Source organism: Puma concolor, chromosome A3 (genome assembly GCF_028749965.1).
Source record: "Puma concolor isolate L17-30 chromosome A3, mPumCon1.1.hap2, whole genome shotgun sequence".
Lineage (NCBI taxonomy): Eukaryota > Metazoa > Chordata > Mammalia > Carnivora > Felidae > Puma > Puma concolor.
Window position 1 is genome coordinate 129291326 of NC_141669.1, and position 21876 is coordinate 129313201.

At 47.2% G+C, this 21876-nt stretch overlaps 1 protein-coding gene and 1 long non-coding RNA gene across 2 annotated transcripts in view; both read right to left on the reverse strand.

Moving 5' to 3' along the window:
* Window positions 1-4170: 4170 nt before the first annotated feature.
* The window catches only part of B4GALT5 (beta-1,4-galactosyltransferase 5), a 73988-nt gene continuing 56282 nt past the window's right edge, over window positions 4171-21876 (reverse strand). Inside the window, exons 2-9 of the mRNA XM_086702456.1 lie at window positions 21330-21464; window positions 11496-11609; window positions 10755-10879; window positions 9672-9788; window positions 8893-9080; window positions 8056-8178; window positions 5757-5858; window positions 4171-4800 (exon numbers count right to left, since the gene is read on the reverse strand). Coding sequence (XP_086558582.1) covers window positions 4653-4800; window positions 5757-5858; window positions 8056-8178; window positions 8893-9080; window positions 9672-9788; window positions 10755-10879; window positions 11496-11609; window positions 21330-21464 — 1052 coding nt within the window. The 3' untranslated portion in view covers window positions 4171-4652. The remainder of the gene's footprint in view (window positions 4801-5756; window positions 5859-8055; window positions 8179-8892; window positions 9081-9671; window positions 9789-10754; window positions 10880-11495; window positions 11610-21329; window positions 21465-21876) is intronic.
* On the reverse strand, window positions 12181-16031 carry LOC147582786 (uncharacterized). The gene is made up of 2 exons (XR_015249513.1): window positions 15435-16031; window positions 12181-15398 (listed from the first exon to the last, which is right to left on the reverse strand). It is a non-coding gene; the product is annotated as an uncharacterized LOC147582786 (long non-coding RNA).

Here is a 21876-nt window from a genome sequence, read left to right on the forward strand (position 1 = left end):
CAACCAGTCTGTCTGCCCTGCTCACTCACCTTCTTCTTCTCAGCCGGTATAAATGGAGCTCTTCAATGCTTGGGCCTGCTCCTGCTCTACTCAGCACCGAACCAGCTGGTTCCCCTCCTAGACCCGCACTCATCTCCCACACGGGAGACTCCTGATCCATCCTGGTCCCCACTGCGCTTTGCAGTCCCCAGGCTGGAACACGTACAACTGCTTGCTGGCCATTTCGGCTTGGGGGTCTCAAAAACCCCCCGAACTCAACATGCTCACAACTGATCTTGTGGTCTTTCCCGTGAACCTGGTCCAGTTTCAGTGCCCTCGTCCCAGGGAATGGCCTTGCCGTCTACCCAAGTGGGGACGACGGGGGCCAGGTCACGTTCCCCCAGCTGCCCCCAGCCCCTCTCCTCCATACTGTCCCCGCGCGACTGTGTGCACTTACCCGATCCCCCTCCTTCTCCTTTGCTTCTCTACAGCACCCACTTTCCCTGCAGCCAGAACCATCTAACACGATTACTACTGAGGGATGCCTGGGCAGCTCCGTTAAGCATCTGGCTTCAGCCCAGGGCATGATCTCATGGTTCTTGAGGTCCAGCCCGGCCTCGAGCTCCACACTGGCAGCACGGAGCCTGCTGGAGATTCTCGCTCTTTCCTCGCTCCCTGCCCCTCCCCCGCTCATGCTTTCTCTCGCTCTCAAACTTTAAAAAAAACAAGATAAAATAAAACTACTAATGACATCACACACAGCTCTATCTGCTGGGAACCCTTGAGGCCATTGCTCTAAGGATAAAACCCAATCTCCTTACCTCGGCGCACGAGGCCCCGAAAGGCATTCTGGCTTCATCCACCTTCCAGCCTAACAGTCCCCAGGGCAGCCCTTTACCGTCTGCACCAGCCTGATGCTTTTCTGTTCCTGCAGTTTACTGGGTGACCCCACTTGTCTCCTCTCAGCTCATCAACATCCCCTCGGGAACGCCTTCCACACCTTGTGCTCACGTCCTTTGTAACACTCGTGTGGTTTTTAATTTCAATCATTTCAATCATACCCTCCACGGGGGGGGGGGGGGGGGGTGTGAGGCAAGAGGACAGTAAGCTTTAGGAGGCCACTGACCCTGTCCTTTTTGCTAATCATTGTATTCCTAGCACCTGGGCACGGAACTTTATACTCCATAAAGATCAGTGAGTGGTAAACACTGAACAGACAGAAGCTATGATTACAATCTCCAGGCGGAACCAGGCAGGCAGCAAAGTGTGGACTGGCCCCAGAGGACCTTCGATCTGGACTGCATCAACTTTCATCCTCTCCGTGCCCAGGTGTCTTGCTCGACTCGATGGGCATCACCTGGGCCAATTCTGGAAAGACATTGTGGGAGGATGCCTGGGCAGCACAGTGGGGTTCGGTGCTTTTGCTCCAACGGCTGAGTTTCTCACTCACTGGTCTGGTCTCGGCGGTCGGACGGGCAGGTTTTCTCTCGCGAGTACCCAGAGGTCGGCGGAGCAGCGTGTGGAAGTCAAGCTGCTTGAAGGAGCACACAGGAGCTGAGCTCCCATGAGGAAAGGAGAAGAAAGGCCCCCGAGGAGCCAAACGGTTCTAGGTAAAGACAGATGACCACCAAGGTTTGGTTCTTGAATATGTATTTTTTACTGAAAAAATCATTCATAAATTAACATACAAAAATGTACAAACACATGAGTAAATAATGTAATGACAAAGGACTATTTTTGTGAAAAGTGTTTTTAAAACATCTTTAGATTTCAGTGCAAAAATGTACCCCTGGCACCTCTTAAAACATAAGAGCAAGCTCAAAAAAAAAAAAAAAAATGTAGTGATGGAAGGATGCTAGCTAGCTACGTTCAATGCCATCGTCAATGGTGAGTGGACACAATCAGTACATGTGGCTGTTGCTCAGCTATTAATGTCTGTGGTAAAGGAGCTGCAACAAAACAGTCCCTGTAATGTCAAAAGAAATATTTTTGCAATAACTCCTCCCCCCCAGAAAAACCGCGTGAAACGAGAAACCTTTCCCTGCACGCAGCAATCAAAGACGAGACTGATTTAAGGGGTCGCCCATCAGTAGCCTTAAAGAATTTCAGCTGCCAAAATGCTCACAAGGTCACATTTGGTTCTTATTGTTCTTTTTTTTTTTTTTTCTTTTTTTTAACATGAGACTCTTACACCATTAACAGCTCACGGGCCTGGTCGTATATTTTGCCTTTTATATTTCCCGCACGACACTCCCAACTTGGTGGGTAAATGACTCAGCAGCACACGGTAAAGCAATTTCACGCAATTTCACACTAAGAGAACAAACTCACATGTGATCGCAAAGATAGTTTCAGTGACCTTACTTCAAGCAGTGAAAAGAGACCTTTCCTCTTGTCCTCAAATCAGCATTTTCTTTTTAAAATCAGGTGTTTCACCTCTTGCCAACATTTTGTTCTCGGTGGCAAAGATGTTCATGAAAAGCTTCAAACGAGACCATTTTACGACACTGCTGGGTACACGCACATCGTCCTTAACCAAGGACCGGTGTATCCCAGCAAATTCTTCCAAATGACATCATATAGTTGTGTCCCACTGAAAGCGGCTCACGGCCTTCAGTGACGGAGGAGGACAGGAGAAGGACCAGAAGCGTCAAGGCCAGCACACAGGCCTGGGGGGAAGGGAGGGCGGAGAAATCTTTATTGCTCTATGCACCAGACTTCAAAAAGGAAAACCAAGTGAGCTCCTGGGTGTAATGTTCCCCCGTGAAGGTCTTTCAAAGCATGAGATGCTCAACATTCTTTTAAAACCTAGGATACAACTTACCAGCATTTTCAAGGGCAACAACCTGCCTTCTCATATGAGCTGATAAGAGCTTTGTAATGCTATTTTCTATATATACCATTCTATTCTTCAAAAGAACAAAAAAGCAAGAACAAAAAACAAGGCCCGGCCAATCACTCCCACAGCTTGTGGGGGTCATAAGTCCATGGAACCAACACATGCAACGGAGAAAACCCCCAACCCGCACGCGAATACACAAATATACCCCCTACACACACATTCATGTAAACCATGAAAATTAAGGAAGTTGAAGGCAAACAAGGCAATTAAAAAAAATATGAAGTACTTTTCAGGAAGTACTCCTAATCACGATATATAAATATGTTTTATGGAAAAGGAGAGGAAAAAGACTGGCATTTGTCGGCGTCCTGCAGAAGCCAACAGGAACTATAACTTGAGGGATTTGGCTCAGGGAAAAACAGAGAGGCACAACTTCGAGGGCAATTTGGAATCTAACTTCAAGAAGTGCATGGGGTGTGAACACAGCGCATGGGCTTGGGTCCTTACATCCTGGAGCTTTATCAGTCTGCTTTGCAAAGCTCTGATCGGGGCTAACCAGGACCCTAGCTAACCCACGGCACACAAGTGTCACCTGCTCCCCAGCTGAATTCTTCATTCCATCACTCATTATTTCTATGTACTAGTTCATAATGTTGACAAACAATCTTTCCAGAAACCCAAACAGGGAAATATTCAGAGGAATCACTGAAGCTAGTTAGTAATTTAGGCACAGATTTCAGGAATTGTGGCCAAGTTCCACAAGAGCAAAAACAAAAAAAACAAAAACAAAGAAAAAAAAAAAGAGGAGAAAAGAGGCAGAAAACCCATCCACCCCACCCCACCCCCACGTCTCTCAGTGATGAAAGGATAAACACTTGAGTCCAGAAATCCAGGGGCGTGTGCACAGGGAGGCCCCCGAGGGCTCCTGTCTAGCAGGTGGCTGGATGAGGGCGTGCGTGCCCAACTCGGGAGAGCGCGTCCACGGCAAAAGTCAAGAGCAAAGACTTTCGGAAGAGGAGGATGGGAGGGGGCAGGAGTTAGCTACCAGTGACAGACTGGACCGGCTCGTTCTGTAGGTGACATGCCCTGCATCCTCTCCCTTCCAAAGTGACAGCAATTTGGGAGGGGACATTCTTCCACTTCCCCTGCGTTTTTAACGGAGTTCCTGCATTTGCCAACCAAATAAGTGAGCTAATGTAGAAATCCTCGGTTCGAATTGGAGCCAGCTATAAAATTAAATTTAAAAAAGGCATTTTACATGGCTTATTTACAATTATACTTCTTCAAGAAGTGATTGTTATATGTCTATTTATCTTCCCCAATCCCTCCCCCCCACCCTCAATCCCCACCCAAAGCAGGTAATTTATTTATCTATTTTTTTCCTTTAAAAAAATGAAACCGAAGAGAACACCAGAGATGGAGAAGAATGGTGGGTGGAGTTTCATTTGCGCTGCCCTGGGGTGGGGCTGCCTCTTTGCTCCAAAGGCCATTCGTAGGAACGGGCTCAGCGGTGGGACCGTGGTGGATCTCGGTTCCGGGTGTAGAGATCCTGGCTGAGACTGGACGCTGGGGCAGGAGACCGGGGGAGCAGAGCAGCAGGACAGACGTCGTCTTGTGAAAATAGAAAGCCAGTCCTCATGAAGGGAGTTCCCAAGCCACAGTGAAGGCGTTTTGTGCGTGGACACTGTTCACATTTTTTTTCCCCCCTCGAACCCTGTGATCCTTCATCAGACACTGTATTTCTACTCTCTTCCTGTGTGGAGCCCCCAGACATCACACCAGGCTGCCTTCTGGGTGGCGGCAGGTAAAGCACATACATCCTTTCCTCCTCTCAGTACTCGCTCACCTGAGCCAGCTCGGGTGTCAAGTTGACAGTAATGTTTTTATACAAGGCGTCGTATGTGATGTTTGCAAAGTAGTTCAAGTTGTTGAGGCCGTCCAGCCCTTGCCGTTCTTTGGACTTCCTCAGCAGAGCATACCTGTTGAAGCAGAGAGCAGAGGGGTGGCTCTGAGTGAGGGGCTCACATCCTCCCGGCAGGGGATGGGGCGGGGCAGACACGGGAGGGGACACAACTCAGGGCAGCAACTCAGGGCTGCGTCCCCTGGCGGGTGACTGGCCCACCCGTGCAGCCGCTCCAGGCCAGATGCTATTATGGGAAACACCTCCTACTTCACGCCAGGTGCTTTCCTTATGACCTCATTTCAGTTAACGTACCTGCCCCGTAGCAAATGAAGAAGCCAGGGCTCATGATGTTAAATGACTTGCCGAAGGTAAGGGCAGGGGGCAGGGGAGTGGCAGGTAAGATACGAAAAATCCATCAGATGAGAAGGTCAGGGTCGGCATTCGGTGCCTTCCTACTCTCATGACAACAGAATGCATGCGATCAGAACTGATGGTCTGGAGAACAGGCCTCCTCCCAGTTAACGAGACAAAAAGCTACTCCTGGAAAGGCAGAGATGTGCCTCCATCTATATGCCCCAATCAGTCCAGTATGGAAGCTCCTTATCAGAAGCAAAGGTGATAACAAAGCAAGTACAAACGGAATTTCAGGGGCCACGCTTCCGGAACCGGAGCTCGCAGGAAGGGCGCCAGTCTGCTTTGTGGTGTGGGTGTAGGTTACACAGAGACCTTTAACGGGAGTGGATTTTTCTCCAACTCCCTGAAGACTACAGAAGAGACCATGAAGCTTAAGCTGCCAAGTGACCGATTTCCTTACAAGATCTACGATCAAGTTTTGCACCGATAATCTGATTTCACACAAGCGCCTGCCTCACGGGTAAATGAACATCTCCCCAGGAACTATTCAACAGCCACCAGAACCGGACCTTAGAGAGGAGGTGGGGAGGAAGACAAGGGGTTGCCACATGCTCTGGGACATCTGCAAATGCAAAGTACAGAGGGTATTTGTGAGAAGGATAAACACATTGCACCAACCTTCCAAGAAACTGGACTTCTCCTCGATGGTGATGAGGAATAGATTTGTATTTCCCGGTGTCGCCTTCTGGCCGGCTCACGGAGTAGCCTGCGTTCTGTACTCTGTCCGAGACAAAGAGAATGGGCCTTTAGACCAAATGATCTAGCAGTGCAGGTGTCCACATCTATGCCGAGGCTGAGAAACCCCAAGGTGAACAACAGAACTTCTGCACCTAAATATTCAATTGCCTACCCTCTGGGCAAGCGCGTGGTTGCAGACAAGAGGTCTACAATACAAAAAAAGTTTTGAGAAAGAAAAGAAACTTAAAATTCTCGAGAGTGAGGTGTGCCGCCAGGTCCCCAGGGACAGGTACGTCGGTGAGCGTCCCCCAGGGGGTGAGTGCACACGCCCTCTCGGCCGGCTTGTTCGGATCCTATCAAAAATATTTTTCTCACTGGTGGACAAAACACTTTTCCTTTCCACCACCTGCTATAACGCAAGTCAGGAAAGTCAGAGTTGCACTGTGCTTTCCTGGTTGTGAACTTAATTACTCTGCCCAACTCCCCCGTCACCACGGAGGTGAACTCATTTGCAGGACATGCTCTGATCTAGATGTAAAACTTCACAACACTATGGGGACAGCAGCATTTAAGGAGGTATTCGGTTATTTATCCTTAGTATGAAAAAGATAGGATTTTGAAGCTGGGTTTACTGGAAACTTGATGGGACTGTAAGAAACTGTGAACACATGGAGGCAGACTTTGGAGGGCTGTGTAAAATTTACGGTTGTCTTCATATGTCAACATGCGGGAGAATATTATTTCAACATCCTCCTCTTGACTCCAAATTACACTCTCCTTTTGATACAGGAAAGTGTGTTCTTACTCTGAGTTGATAAACACATATAGGATGCCTACTGTGTGCCTGGAATTGTGCAGCACACTGGGGGGAAACAGCCCCAGATCCTGCACCCAAGGGGGTTCCTGCTGACCTGGGGACAGTGCCAGCGGAGAATTTCGACAGATGTCCTGAATTGGAGTTTGACTGGACTCAAGGACCAGTCAACCAGTAGGTTTGTGGCGAAGCCGTTCATCCTCACCGGGTTCCTAAGAAACCCAAATTAATTAAAAGGATGAGATGCCATTTTTATCTCTCAGACTGAGAAAGAATTGTCTGGAGCTCCCCTATCCGGTATAGCAGCCCCGGGCCACACGCGGCTGCTGAAGGGCCGAAATGTGGCAAAATGTAAAAGGTTGTTTATAGCCAATGTTGGCCGTGATGGAACGGTGATGCACCATGGCTTGGACTCTTTCTGCAATCTCTTCTGGAAGAAAATCCTGGCGATTACTATCCAAATTCAAAAGAGCAACTTACTTGACTCTGCCGTTCCACAAGAAGGAATTTAAGCTACAGAAATATCTGCACACGTGAACAAGGATATTCAAAACTGCAAACAACAATGTTCATTGACAGGAGAGGATTAAAATAAATTCTCGTGTATCCACGTAAAGGAATACCATGCCGTTGTTAAAACTAAGGAAGTGGCTCTCTCTGTATTAACGTGGTTGGAGAAGGGATGGGCCTGGGTTATTTACGTAGGAACAGAAAAAAGTGGGGAAAGAAACAGCCTGTTCGAAATCGCTACTTCCTAGGAATGAAATAGGATAGCCGTGGGGGATTAAGAATTACGCTCTGGTTTATGCACCTTTGTATTATGTGAATTTTTACCGGCAAGTATTACTCTGTAATTAAAAAGCAACACGTAGCTTTCTTTTTTAAAGCCAATTTAGAAAGTAAACAGATACAAGGTAGAAATTCTTTTGCTTATTTGTTCCTTATTAGGTTACTATTCACTTACTCTGTAAAAAGACTAGTTGACGCTACTCAACCCAACGTTGTACAACGCAAGCCTTATCTGATGGTATGGATAAATGCGCGTACACATCACTAATATGTGACCTCTGGTTTGGGGAGGTTTCAGTGAAATGTGCTAGGAGTGTAAAATAAATACCAGATTTCAAAGATAGAAGGGGAAAAAAAGATGAACGTGAAGGATCTTGTCAACATTTTATACTGATTATACGTTGGAAGGATGTTATTTCTGACATATGACGATAAATACACTATTAACATGTTTTATTAATAAAATACAGTGAAATTAATTTCCCGTCTTTTTCTTTTTTAACCTTTTTAAACGTGGCTGCTAGAACACTTCGCATTACCTCCGTGGCTTGCCCCCTATCCCTCCTGCGTGGCGCTTGTCTGGGGGAGCCTAAGGCAGTGTTTCTAGAAGGCACCGGAAACTGGAAAAGGGGGTACCTGTTCCATAAGTCATCATCTTCTCCGCCCCAACCCCAGAAAGCGTTTGGGAAGCCATTGATCTTCCGGAACTGTTCCACCGTTAAGCCGCTCACTCCGCCAAAGAACTCGCTGTAAGGAAGCCTGGAAGGACACGCACAGCTTCAGTCATCTGTGCGTCCAAGGGTGGTTTGTCCCCAGGACAGGCCGCCATCTCACCGGAGAACCGCACAACGTGAGACAGCGCTCTCCGCACTGCTGTCCTGACCCATCTGCTACCGTTTCCTTGTGCGGAGGCACGTCGCCCTCCGTAGCTAGCTGCATCCTTCTCTAATTGTCTTTTTCATAACAGCTTTATTGACACATAATTGACGTTCCATATAATTCACGCATTTAAAGTACACAACTTCGTCGTTTTTGGGATATTCACGGAGTCGTGCCACCACGACCCCAATCCATTCTAACACCTTTCATCACCCCAAAAAAGAAGCCTTGTACCCATCAGTGGCCACTGTCCGTTCCCCCTCCTCCCCTCGACCCTGACCATCACTGTCCTTTCTGTGTCTGCGGCTTTGCCGAATTCCGGGCAAATCGTGGAAATACGATCAGGCCAACACATGGCCTCTGGTAAGTAGCTCCTGCCTCGCACCAATGCTTTCAGGGTTCACCCACCGGCCAGCGTTGTCAGGACTCCCTTCCTGTTTGCTGCCTAACAGCGTACCGTGCTGTGGCTGTGCTCCGTTTTGTTCATCCCTTCGCCAGCCCATGCGCGCTGGGTGGAGCTAACTGGCTTTGCCCACCTTTGCATCTCTCAGCATCCTTTCAGATTTGACCTCTTCCCGCGGACGTGATACTCACAGGTACATATACTTGTCCAACTTGGTTGCGAAGTGTCTCGGCATCTGCCCGCATCCATAGTAGTTCCGATCGCTTTCTGGTATGTGATCCACATCATGAAAAATAAGACAGTCCCAGTCCAGATCCTTCATTGCTTCTTGAAAACCGACGTTGAAAAGCATGGCTCGATTAAAAGGCTGGGTGCCGACCTAAAAGAAGCAGAACTTTATTTTTCTTTTGCTCCCGGAGCAAACTCTTTGCTGTCCCAGCCCTGCCTAAAGGAGCGCTGACTGAACCCGACGGGGAGGGACCCCTGGGGGCCGGGCCAGCATGCTCATCACTGCCTCACAAGCCACTTGACATCTCGCCCCGATCTCCTTAGAAATAAGAGGGGTGGTGACTCTCTCCCAAGACTGTCCTAAAGGCAGACATTCGACCCATAACAGCATTTGGAAGCCCCATAAAGGGAGGAAAAGAACAATACAGCCACTTCTACTCACGGCTCCTTATCCTTATCTTAAGGGGAGTTTCCTGGGTCTGGAGAGTGAAGACACCACCCAAGGCAGCTCTGACTCAACCCCCACACAAGGAGCCTTTGTCGAAGGGCACACGCAGGTCCACCCTGGACTCGGGTCTGCCCGTCTCGAGTAACCCCTCAAACCCAAACTGCTCTCTCTGCCCTCCCTTTCACCTCTGGGTGGCTCGATCATCAGATTTCTGTTTCCCTGGCTCTGCACTCCAAAGGTGGATCTGAACTGCTGCCTCGGAACAGAGAGAAGAGGGAAGGAAGGGCCACTCGCCTGTTCAACCACATAAAACGCAAACCACAGACGCTGGCGCTGCAGCATGGGAATCAGGTGTCTGAGCAGGACTGGGAGGTGCTCGTGGCGGTTCCGGAAAGGGATGAGGATCGCCACCTGGAGAGGGTCACACGAGAGAAGCCGCCCCGTGAGTCCCCCCGACTTCTGCTCTGTGGCACGAGGCTGCTGCAGAATCGGGGGACCGGCTCTTGGGCTATTCTGGAAGGCTGCCTTGTCCGCAGCCTCTGCTGAAGGAGCGGCTATGTTGGCAGGTGGACCCTCGAAGTGAGCGGACTCTGTCCTCACACACACCATGCTGTGTACATAGTGCACCTGCTGAGTGAGTTCTTTCTAGGCCACAACCCAGAGGAAGACGTTCATCCTCCACCAAGACCGGTCCCACAAACACGTCCATGGATACAGAGGCATACAACTAAAACACGCTCCACAAAACAGTACTTCCCCTTAGAGCGTGCAGCGCACTCTATCTCATCTCTTAGTGCTGGTCATATGCCCAGTGATGGGCTGGAAATGCCCATCTATTCCAGATCTGCCTTGTTCCTTGCAGGACCGGCACAGAAACAGCACTTGAATAAATACTTGTTGAGACACTGGACTTAGGCCGGTGTCATGAGCCAGATCCACACACGGATGCCTCCTAACTACAGTCATGCAGAGAAACAACCAGAAATTCTCAGTGTCAGGCTGGAGAACTCCGCTCTTGGTCGCACTAAGCTCAGAGTAACGATGCCGAATGAGGCACACGCAGCCCCGGATTGGTGAAGACGGCTTTTGCTAACATGGCGCAACAGACCTACCAACCCTCCTCCTTGCTTAGCCAAGACGCCTATAAAGAAGACCAAAGGGTCCCGCTCAGCCATGCGGACGACACACACTTCCGGGGCTGCAGCCTGTCCTTAGGGAAACCCACGCCTCCGAAGCGTTTCCATGAACTGCAGATACTTTGCATCGGGCAGTAGGGTGCAAAGCACAGATTATCATGGTCCGTGAATCCCACGGCGACCTGGGATGATGGCAAGTCCAGGTGGGCCTCCTAGCATCTGGTCTGACTTCACAGCCTACCTTCCATCGAGGCATGCAATCCGAAGGTTTCCAGTGACCTCCGAGCTTGATGGCTGGGTCTTTGGAGAAGATTTCATGGATGTCGTCCATTGCGATTTCACTCATGTTTATGTCTATTGGGCCCTCTGAACAGAGAAAGGGGTGGGGGGGAAGAAAAAGAATGAAGAGGCCAGAAAATGACAGAAGTCTCCCCCCATGTCCAGGGTTTCACTCTCTAGGGAGGTTCAATGCTTTTTCAGCTGACTGTCGTCTTTCACAGTGCTGGGAGGCCCTTCCTCTGCTTTGCAACCCCCTGTATTTCACTTCATCACTATTACTGGGCAAAGCAGTAAGTCAAGAAGTTAAGACTTTAGAGCTTTGGCTCTGCCAATGGAGTGGAAAGAAACTGAGACTGAGTGAATGGCAGCTGAACGTCTCAAAGAGGAAGGAGGAAAGTGGCTGTGCTTGAAGCCTCTCTGAGGGCTCCCGAGGCGAGCACCCACGCACGGCCCCACCACCGATCGGTGATCCCAAGTGATCATGCCCAAACTCAAAACATTCATCTTCTGCTCAGGTCATGATCTCTCGGTTCGTGAGTTCAAGCCCCACATCGTCCAATCCTCTGCAGCCCCCTCTCTCTGCCCCTCCCCCACTTGCACTCTCTCAAAAATAAAACATTAGGGGAAAAAAAAAACCTCTCATTCTTATTTTAATCAGATAAAAAGACCCGTCAGTCTGCAAAGCCAGGGTGGCTCTACTCACTCATGGAAGGGAGCCTCTCAGGGCAGGTATGGTTTGCAAAGTAGGTGAAGTCTTCAGGAAGAAACGTTGTGGTTTGTAGGAAGGTTTCGCTGTGGTTCAAGTCAAGAGGATAATCTAGAGAGGTAAGAAAAAAAGGCACATGTCCTCAATTCTGCAATTCTCAGAGGCCTACCAGAGAAGTATTTTTCTTAGACAGCATTTTTTTGTTTTGCAGAATTGGGACTCTGGGCTAGCTGTTTACCGCAGCTAAAAATGCGAACACGTCAATAAACAGGTTAACAGACGATCTTCTGCCAACCGGTGTTTCTATTCTTATTGTTACTACAGTTTTATGTGCACCTCAGTGTCCAAAGAATTCTAGAACATAATTAAAAAAAAAAAAAAAAAAGAAAGAAATGAAACAGTGTCCCCCTCCCATGTCTTATTCTCTACAGGAACTATTTTCACTTCTTTCAGACAACTACTGTGGTATTCACTTCCACTGACAGCTGTTCCAGGAGCTTCTGTTTTAGGTCTGTGGGTTTTGCTCTCTTCCCTCCCTGCCCCCACGACACACACACTCTTTCACCCTCCCATCCCCCAACATATATGATCACTGTGGTTCACAAAATCCTTAGTATTTACACGGAAGGATTTATTCCTCAGATACTATTTGTAGCTGAGAAATGTGGAAGGTTAGGATTCCTTTTCTTTTCCTGCATAATTTTTTCCTGGAGTGACTGTTTCTGTTTGCTTAGTTGTTGTTTTTTTGTTTTTTTTTTTAAGTTTATTTATTTCAAGAGAGGGACAGAGAGAGCAAGTGAGTGGGGGAGGGGCAGAAAGAGAGAGAGAGAGAGAGAGAGAGAGAGAGAGAGAATCCCAAGCAGGCTCTGCACTGTCAGCACAGAGCTGGACTTGGGGCTCGAACTTACAAAGGCACTGTCAGCACGGAGGCCAGTGTGGGGCTCGAACTCATGAACCGTGAGATCATGACCTGAGCCAGAGTCGGACACCCAACCAACCGAGCCGCCAGGTGCCCGTTTGCTTAGTTTCATGTGATGTCACGACTAAGCCGACATCGTGCCCTTTGCCACCACATTCCTGCTTAAGACATTTTCACAAGCCTCACGTCCTCCCTCAACTCTGTCATCCCAAAGAGGTCCCGCGCCTTCCGGCCAGTCTGGACTGGCTCCCGCTGTGCCCGCTGTGCAGATGCCGCCTGGGGTCTCCCCTCCCCTCTCAGCAGGTGTGAAACCTCACTTTTCCTCGGCTCGATTTCTCCCTCTTTCTCGCTGGAACACATCTCCCTGGGGCTTCCTAAGCAGGGGAATGGAAGTACATCTGTTTCTCGTCTCTCTCCCTTGATCCATAGGCGGGCCGGGCTTACAGAATTCCGGGCTGGACACAATACTCCCGGAGAACCGGGCAGGTGCTCGACTCCACGCCCCCTGCTGAACCTGGAGCCATTCCAATTCCGGGTCCCTGGAAAGGTGACCGGGAATTGCTTTCCCAGAGTGTGATGAACTTCCTCTGGGGTCAGGAAATGTTACATTTCTATTTTGGGGTCTATTCTCACCCGCTGTGTTGACCATTTGGTGGACCTTTACCGTGTAGAAATTCATGTCCTCCTGTTCTAGAATTTGGGGGCAGGAAGACTAGTATTTTTTTTTTTTTAACATTTATTTATTTTTGAGACAGAGAGAGACAGAGCATGAACAGGGGAGGGGCAGAGAGAGGGAGAGACACAGAATCGGAAGCAGGCTCCAGGCTCCAAGCCGTCAACCCAGAGCCCGACGCGGGGCTCGAACTCAAGGACCACGAGGTCGTGACCTGAGCTGAAGTCAGATGCTTAACAGACTGAGCCACCCAGACGTGCCCCGCACCCCCCACCCCGGCCTTTTAATGTTTATTTATTTACTTAGAGAGCATGTGTGAGTGGGGGAGGGACAGAGAGAAGGAGAGAGAGAATTCCAAGCAGGCTCTGCCCTGTCAGATCAGAGCCTGATGCAGGGCTTGAACCCATGACCTGTGACATCAAGACCTGAGCTGAAATCAGGAGTTGGACACTTAACCGACTGAGCCCCCCGGGTGTCCCTCTCAACTCTTCTAACTCACCATCTTGCCACTTTTCTGCTCTGCCTTCTAAAAGGTTTCCTCGTTTTACCCAACCTTTCTTTTTAATTACCATTCCTGCTATTTTTTATTTTAACAAGTCCTTTTTACTTCTGAATGTCCATTTCTTACAACATACTTCTTTTCATGTTTGCAATCCCTTTCCCCACACCCTGGAGAACGTATGTGATAGGTGTTCTGAGTTTTCTTCCCCCAGCATGGCCTGTTTTCTCCTGATTTGCTGCTGCTTGTCCGTTTTGATTCCTAACACAGTCTTCCTTGGTTATCCGCTAGTATTTCAGAGGGCACTAACCAGCTACCTGGCAGGGCCTGGACTGAGCTTCTGCGTTGCAGAATGTTCTGGCAAGAAGTCTGGTTTGGAAGCCTCCAGTGTCAGTTCCTTAGGGGCTTTCTTCTTGGTCCAATCAGATTCCCCAGAGAACTCTATTCTTTTATAAAGATTTTTTTTTAAAGCAACCTCTATATCCAACATGGGGCTCGAACTCACAACCCTGAGATCAAGCGTTGCACGCACTTACCAACTGAGGCAGCCAGGTGTCCCTAGAGGAGGACTCTGCTAACCTCCTGGCAGAATGGCGCAGTCCCTGCCACAGGCACACTGGGACTGAGGAGGAGAATAGGGCACCTAAGCCAAGCCAGGTGCCCTCAAGTTGGGGGGCCTCTGTGTTACCACCTCTGAGGGTTATCAAGTCTCTAGTTCTTTGCCAGGATAGGGGAGAATCTGGGTTTCTGACTGCTTTTTAAATAGCTTTCAATGTATCTTTACCTAGGCTGCCACTTTTAGTCTTATCTGCAAAAGTACTTAATATTGCTAATTCCTGAGCTTCTGGGGGATTCTGGGGTCGTTATCGGCTTTCCCTGCAGCCGCATTATCAGTTTTCTTGGGTCTTTTGAGCCCTTTATCACTGGTCTGTCTGCTTTCCAACTTCCAAAATTTTTTGCTGTGGTCTCCCTTCTTGTTCTCCTCATTCTTCAGGGTTTATGCCGTTCAACACACACACACACACACACACACACACGCACTCTTTACTGTCATTTTAGTGAGGCTTTAGGAGTGTGGAGTTGATGCCTCTTTCCTGGGGATCTGCATGAAGGGGGCCCTCCAACTTCTTATTTTTTTTTTACAGAAAAAGAAACCGTGTCTACACAACTGGTACCAGGAGACCTGGCCAGTACATGGGTAACTCTGGCTTAGCGATCTTTCCATTACACTGTACTATTTTTTCAGAGTATTAAAATCTCTCTTACCGATCCTTGGGGATTCATGCAGCTTCTACGAAATTAAAACTTTCTACTCAAACTCACTTTGGTACCCGAGAATTATACAATCTTCTACTCATATTTTTTTTAAAAACACTGTGAGATGGTTTCCAAGAATCAAACAGTGAGTAAGTACAGGGAATCCTTTCATACAGGCACAGGGCTATGTACTCCATAAGCGCTCACAGGACACAACTCAGTGAGCGTTGACTTGAAGAGAATTAAATTTCTTAATAGGGGAGGAAAGGAACAAAATGCTTTCTGTCCTTTTCACTAGCAGCTTTCCTGAAAAACACCCAGCCTGCATCATATGACCAAAAACAAAGCCAGCACGAACCCTAAAGGCAAAATCACATTTACAACAGAAATGAGTTCAGAAGTCCTCAGCTCATACATGTACACCTGTCCTAAACTGACCCTTTTTGAAAGTATTAACATTTCAAAAAGCTCTGTCAAGCACCTCCAATACTAATCATTACTCTGGATAATCCTGGTTTTACTTCTTAATCATGTATATATATCTACATATATCTACATGTAGATATATGTAGATATATGTAGATATACGTGTGTGTGTGTGTTTAAATCTATAAACGATTCTCTTTAAGAAAAGTTTTCATGTGTACTAGAAAATGTGTATTTTGTGATATGTACACGTGCAGAGGGAGAAGCTTCTTCAAAACAGCATCACAGTAATTACATTTGCCTCTCTGAAGGAGAAGAAATTCCCAGGGGCAACATAATAGCATTTTCATAAGCAAATAATAGTAATAAAACACACACACAGAAGAGAATAATAATTCTGGGCAATGACAGAACCAAGCTTTAGAACTACAGCCTAAACAGGAAATAAGAAGAAAAAAGATAAAACTTACCATGATGTAGGAGAGGAGACAAGACACTTTCTAACCCTAATGATCCCATACAGCCCCTCCTACTCTCTGCAAACACTAATAAACCAGTAGCAACAAGCATGAAACAAACAAGACCAAATCAGCATCGCTCATTTTTTCCCTTCTGATCACTATATTAATAAACTCTTTTTTTTAACCCCCACACATAAACAACTCCTAAGTAGAAGTGACCTTGCCCTACACCGTGAGGGGAAAAAAGGCCCACAAAAACCTTCATTTCCTCATTTCTAACTTTAAATTTTTTACATAAACATTTAAGTAAAATTTGCTTTCTCACCGGTAGAAACCTTTCAAAGAAGTGGAAGAGGCAGAGGAAATTAGCTGCTCGTGACCTGGTGAAACTATGTAGTTACCGTGGGTGCCCAGTCCTCCTCTCCAGCTGCCCAGAAACGGGTGCTTCCAAATGACAGCTTCTTCCTCTTTCTCTCTTTTTTTGAAGACTTTATTTTTAAGTGACCTCTACACCCAACGTGGGGCTGGAACTCACAACCCCGAGATGAAGGGTCGCACGGTGCTGACTGGGCCAGCCAGGAGCCCCTTCCTCTTCCTCTTCCTCTCTGCTGAATGAGGGAGGGAGCAGCTGGGCGGGAAAACAAGCTGGCTGACTTTCTCTGGCCGAGGCTTTGTGTTTTAAGTCGAATCTGTTTTAAATCAGGACATATTCTTCCAGCAAAGGAGACAGAAAGGCAAAGAAGGTACTGTTTTTGCATTTATAAGACGGGAAAACAGCAGATAGCCTTCGTACCTACAAATTCAGACGGCCTGCTTACTCAACTTTGCTTTCCACCAGGGCTTCGGCAGCCACGCCTGCACATTAGAATCGTCTACGAAGCTTGTAAAAACCCTAATAACACACGGGCTATTTCCCAGACTGATGAAGTAAGAACCTCTGGGGGAGGGGTGCAGGCACTGGTCACCCCTGGGAGTTTCCAATGTGCACTCAGGTCAGCATGGCTACCCCAGTGTTTAGGAGGGGCAAACATCTGCCTTCTCCCTTATCTTGCCAAATCCCGTTGAGCTGGGACTGGGAAACGCTGACCAAGAGATTCCAGGAAGAACCACCACTTTCCCCTTCCATTTGAGAAAAGACCAAACACTTCCCTCTCTGCTTGAAAAATGTGGAAATGTGTATATACTAGAAAGATGTCATCAGAACAAATATCTGTAAAATACAAAGAATTAGCATTTTTCACGAGTTAACAGGCCTAAGGATGACCTTGCACCTGCTGGGTGAGTAGACACAAGGAAGACCATGGACTGAGCACCCAAAACCCAGACAGAAAGAGGGGCGCCTGGGTGGCTTAGTTGGTTAAGCGTCTGACTCTTGATTTCAGCTCAGGTCATTATCTCGTGGTTCATGAGTTCGAGCCCTGCATCAGGCTCCATGCTGACAGTGTGGAGCCTGCTTGCGATTCTCTCTCTCGTTCTCTCTCTGCCCCTCCCCGGCTCGCATGAGCGCGTGCACTCTCTCTCTCAAAATAAACAAACTTAAAAAAATTTTCTTTTCATAAAAAATAAAGAAAAACAACAACCAGAGACAAAGAGGTTAAGAATATCTAGCTCACTGAATCTATTACACAGTGCCCTGGCAATGACTTTATTCACTTTATTTGCCTATGGCAACAGACCTGTTTCCAAGGATGTGGACAAGAGAACATTTTTCTGAGCACATGACTATAAAGGGATTGGGGCTGTAAGTGTGGGAAGGTTTGCGTGCATGTAAGGACACACGCGTGGACAGAGGCAAGAAATCTCCCTCTGGGTAAAAGTTACTAAGTAGAATGGCACCTGCAAACTCATATTTAAGGATGAGAAAGGCCTGGTCCCCCAACCACTCGCCTCATTTATAAAACTAAGAGGGTGGGGACACCCTGGCTGACTCAGTCAGAGGAGTGTGTGACTCTTGATCTCAGAGTCATGGGTTTAAGCCCCCATATCGGGCATAGAGATCACTAAAAAAGTAATAAATAAACTTAAAAAAAATCCTAAGTGGCTAGAAGAGATGAACCCAGATGACCCATTCTGATGTCAATGTTCTTTGAGCATCTCCCCTACTGCTCACAGTAAATTCTGCAGGATTCCTGAGGTCACACACACACATGGCACCGAGAAGCCTCCTCTCCAGGTTATTATTACTTCAGGTGTATCTCCTGGCTCACAGTCCTGATCCTGACAAGTGCATTTTTTTTTTAATTTTTTTTTTTTAATGCTTATTCATTTTTGAGAGAGACAGAGACAGAATGCGAGTGGGTTGGGGCAGAGAGAGAGGGGGACACAGAATCTGAAGCAGGCTCCAGGCCCTGAGCTGTCAGCACAGAGCCTGACGCGGGGCTCGAACTCACAAGCTGTGAGATCATGACCTGAGCCAAAGTCGGACGCTCAACCGACTGAGCCACCCAGGCGCCCCTGACAAGTGCATTCTTATTGGACAATCACCACTTTGGCTTTCAAGGATAAAGCCAGCATTATTTAAATGCCACACTAAGCTTTTTAGCTACACTTCTTGGACTAATGAAAGCCTTTGAAGATGGGCATGGGCCCCAGCACTGTGTCCAGGGTGGGGCAGTGGAGCTCGTGGGCCACCTCCGTCCTGCTACCCTTGTCAAGCCCGTGGTGGGAGTGTTCGGGTCAGAAACGACAGTCACCCACTATCTCAGCAGGATCAGGTCGAGAGTGCCCTCTCTGCCTGGCACTGCTTTGAAATGAATAAAAATGGTGGGTTTTCACTGGATACCTTTCCAATGAAATGATATTTCCTCTTTAATACTCACTCCCCAAGGATGTGCCAGGAACATGGAAGCCAATTAAGATGGTAATCTCAGAATTAGGTTACAACACTTAAAATGTTTTCTTGTTAAATCTATTCACTCACACACTCAAAAACCACTTCCTGAGGGCCTTCTGTGTGGTAGGCGGTGTGCAACGTGCTGGGGCTACCAGACCAGAGAGGCCGCGAAGGCTGCCGGCATCCGGAGGTCGGCAAGCCCTACCCCACAGCCACACCGAGCCCTGTATTTTACCTTCTCATCCCTAAAGTGGGAACACGGCAGTCGCCTTACTGAGTTCCTATGACGAGTCCATGAGGCAGTGCAAGTGAAGTGTTGAGCGCATAGTAACACAGCCCCTGACAGCTAAAGACTTCCAATCTTTAAGGGAAACAGACACCATGGACACAAAATGGGTGATTATTCCCACCAGAGGGATGCTGGGAAGAATTATTTTGGTCTATGACAATTTGAAAATAAACACACGCAAAGTCAAATCACAATGGGTCCCTGGATACGTCTTCCGAGGCCACAACTTGGTTTTCAAGGACAATCACCCCTAGGGTGATTAGTGAGATCCTGTGCTTGTAGGGAGGGCAGCTGCCTGTGGCCCTCTAACTTCTGAGAGAGAACAGACTAACTCACCGAATGCCCAGATGGATGTCCCGGTATCATCTAACTTTGGAGAGACATGGAGACTTGGACTGGATAAATGTCATGACAGCACAAATGTTCCTTTTTTCCTGACTGATTCATCAGGGGGAAGGCTGATGAGTAGTCAAAGGACTCCCTAGTTTCATCACACAACGAAAAGCAGGTTTGGGGCAGGGTTCGGGCAAAGTCACCTGAACAAGTCACTCCAACGCTTCCAAGATTATTTGTGCTACCTGTGCAAAATGGAAGTAACATAAAATCCTGTCCACCTGACAGGACCATGCTTGAGTCAAGGGTGATGATGTGTGAGCAGATTATTTGCAAAATCTAATGTCATACACGATGAATTAGGAAAGTGTGCTCAGCCTTCTCTCATGCCTTTAGAAAACTGTATGGATTCCTCTTCCAGATCTGGTTCAGGGCTCAGGCCAATTGTTTAATGAAACCACAATTTGGCCGAAAAGCTCTGAAAAGCCAATCACTTGCTCTTTGCAAACAAGAAGAAAGGAAGTATTAAAGCTTTGGTTTGCTAACTGTAGTCCTTTGTTGCTAAGTTGGCCAGCAGTCCAGACTGATGATAAACAAGGATGTGGTCAATTCTTTTAAGGATTTCACTTCCCTTTGAGAGGCAATGCTTTCTCCCGAGATCCCAAGCACCACAGAATTTTCATTTGCAGTGTTTGCAAAGCAACTTCACATTCTACAGTGAGCTCTGGACAATCTCAGAACTTAGAGAAGGCTGATTTAGAGGCAAGAATATTTCTTCAACTATACTCATTTTATGATACTGCACTAGGCTTGAGTGAAATTGCTAACAAAGCCACAGGAAAGCACATTGGGTCTCAGTTAAAGAAATACAAAGGCAAATCATAAATGCTTAGCAAAATAAAATCTCGGGGGTGTCTATTTTTTAAATAAAATACATCCCTGGCCAGACAAGAGACGCCTCACGACCGTCCCATTTAACCATCTGGAAATACTTTCTATGTTCAATTTTTGGAGGAGTTAAAAAGAGAGACCAAAAAGACAGCTTTCAAAGGTGAAGAACTTGCTGTGTATAGCCTTTATAAAAATAGTTAGAGTCAAAACCATGATTCAGGAACAAGCTCTTTTCATATAATGTTAGGCAAGCCATCTAACCTCTGTGTTCTTTTTTCCTCTTTATATAATTAGTGCTTGTAAGATAATAAAAGCCACAGGTAAAAGTTCCAAAAGATTGAGAAGGCAGAAATGTTCACTCTTGCGTCCATCACTGCTATCTTTAGCTGAATAGTCTCAAAAGCTTTCTGCAAAGCTGAAGGATTCTGACTACCAAACTCAGCCACGTAGCTGGAATTAAACCACAGGATGAAAACCACACCTGACTAGGGAAGATAAACCAGGCAAACTATTGAACATTTCTTCCAGAAGTGGCTGTTAATATGCAGAGGCTGTCTCAGATGACGTGATTATTATGAAATGGAAATCTGTTAGGTCTCAATTAAAGCACTCATAACCAATGAGGTAAGCAAGTCCTATGGGGCTGGCGAAATTCAAGCGCAGTCCAACAGGAAGAACAGAGTTGGAGCAACTCTTCCTGTTGGGCAACCACGGCCAGATTTACTTTGAAAATACCGTGGACCACCACTACGTGCAACTAACGAGACAAAACCGACCCACCAACCAACCAACCAACGAACCAACCCCACAACGTTGAGCCATAAAATAAGCAAGTGTAAGGAAGTCCAACCAAGTTCTGTTTTTCCTCGTTGGCTGTATGGAACATTTTTTGAAATCAAATTCTTTCCAGAAACAACTGTTTTGCTGGTGTCCTAAACATAAGCTTAATTTTAGTCCCCTCTTAGAGGCTGAAAAAAGGGGTCTTAAAAGATATTCTTTACCCCCCTCCCCCAACCCTGAAAAGTATCAGGAGCAAAACTGGAGTCATCCAGTCACCTCGACTATAGTGTTGGCAACACGAACAAGGATTCATTTTGCAAGAACCTCTTTTTTAGGAAGAAGGGAAGGCTCAGCCAAACCTTCTCTCTTTTACAATGCACTTTTTCTCATCAAAAATAATTATTCGAACCAAATTTACCTCTCTGGGGAGGAGACATTCTAATCAGACCGTCTCTTGACTAAAAATATACCTGAGTCATTCACGCTGCTGTTCCTCTTGGCATAAGCACTCCGAACCACCTGCTCATAAACCTGAGCTCCGATGGTTCTCATGTTGTCCCGGATCAGAATGCCTTGAGCCTGCATCATGAAGAGGTAGGTGTTCACTGCAGAAAACAGACAAGAAGGGGAAAAGAGGTGAATTCAAAAGCCATCATGAAAACAAAACAAAATAAACACACATACTTTGGCTCACTTGCTTTCCTTCTTTAAAAAAGTTTTTTCAGGGGCGCCTGGGTGGCTCAGTTGGTTAAGCGTCCCACTCTCGCTTTCAGCTCAGGTCATGATCTCATGGTTCATGGGTTTGGGCCCCACATCGGGCTCTGTGCTGACAGCACGGAGCCTGCTTGGGATTCTGTCTCCCTCTCTCTCTGTCCCTCCCCTGCTCGCTCTCTATCTCTCTCTCAAAAAAAACAACAAAAAACCAAATAAACAAATAAACATTAAAAAAAAAAAAAAACACTTTTTTCAGCTCTGAAACCCCCAAATGCCTTAACTCTATTTTTCATCCTGGGCTCT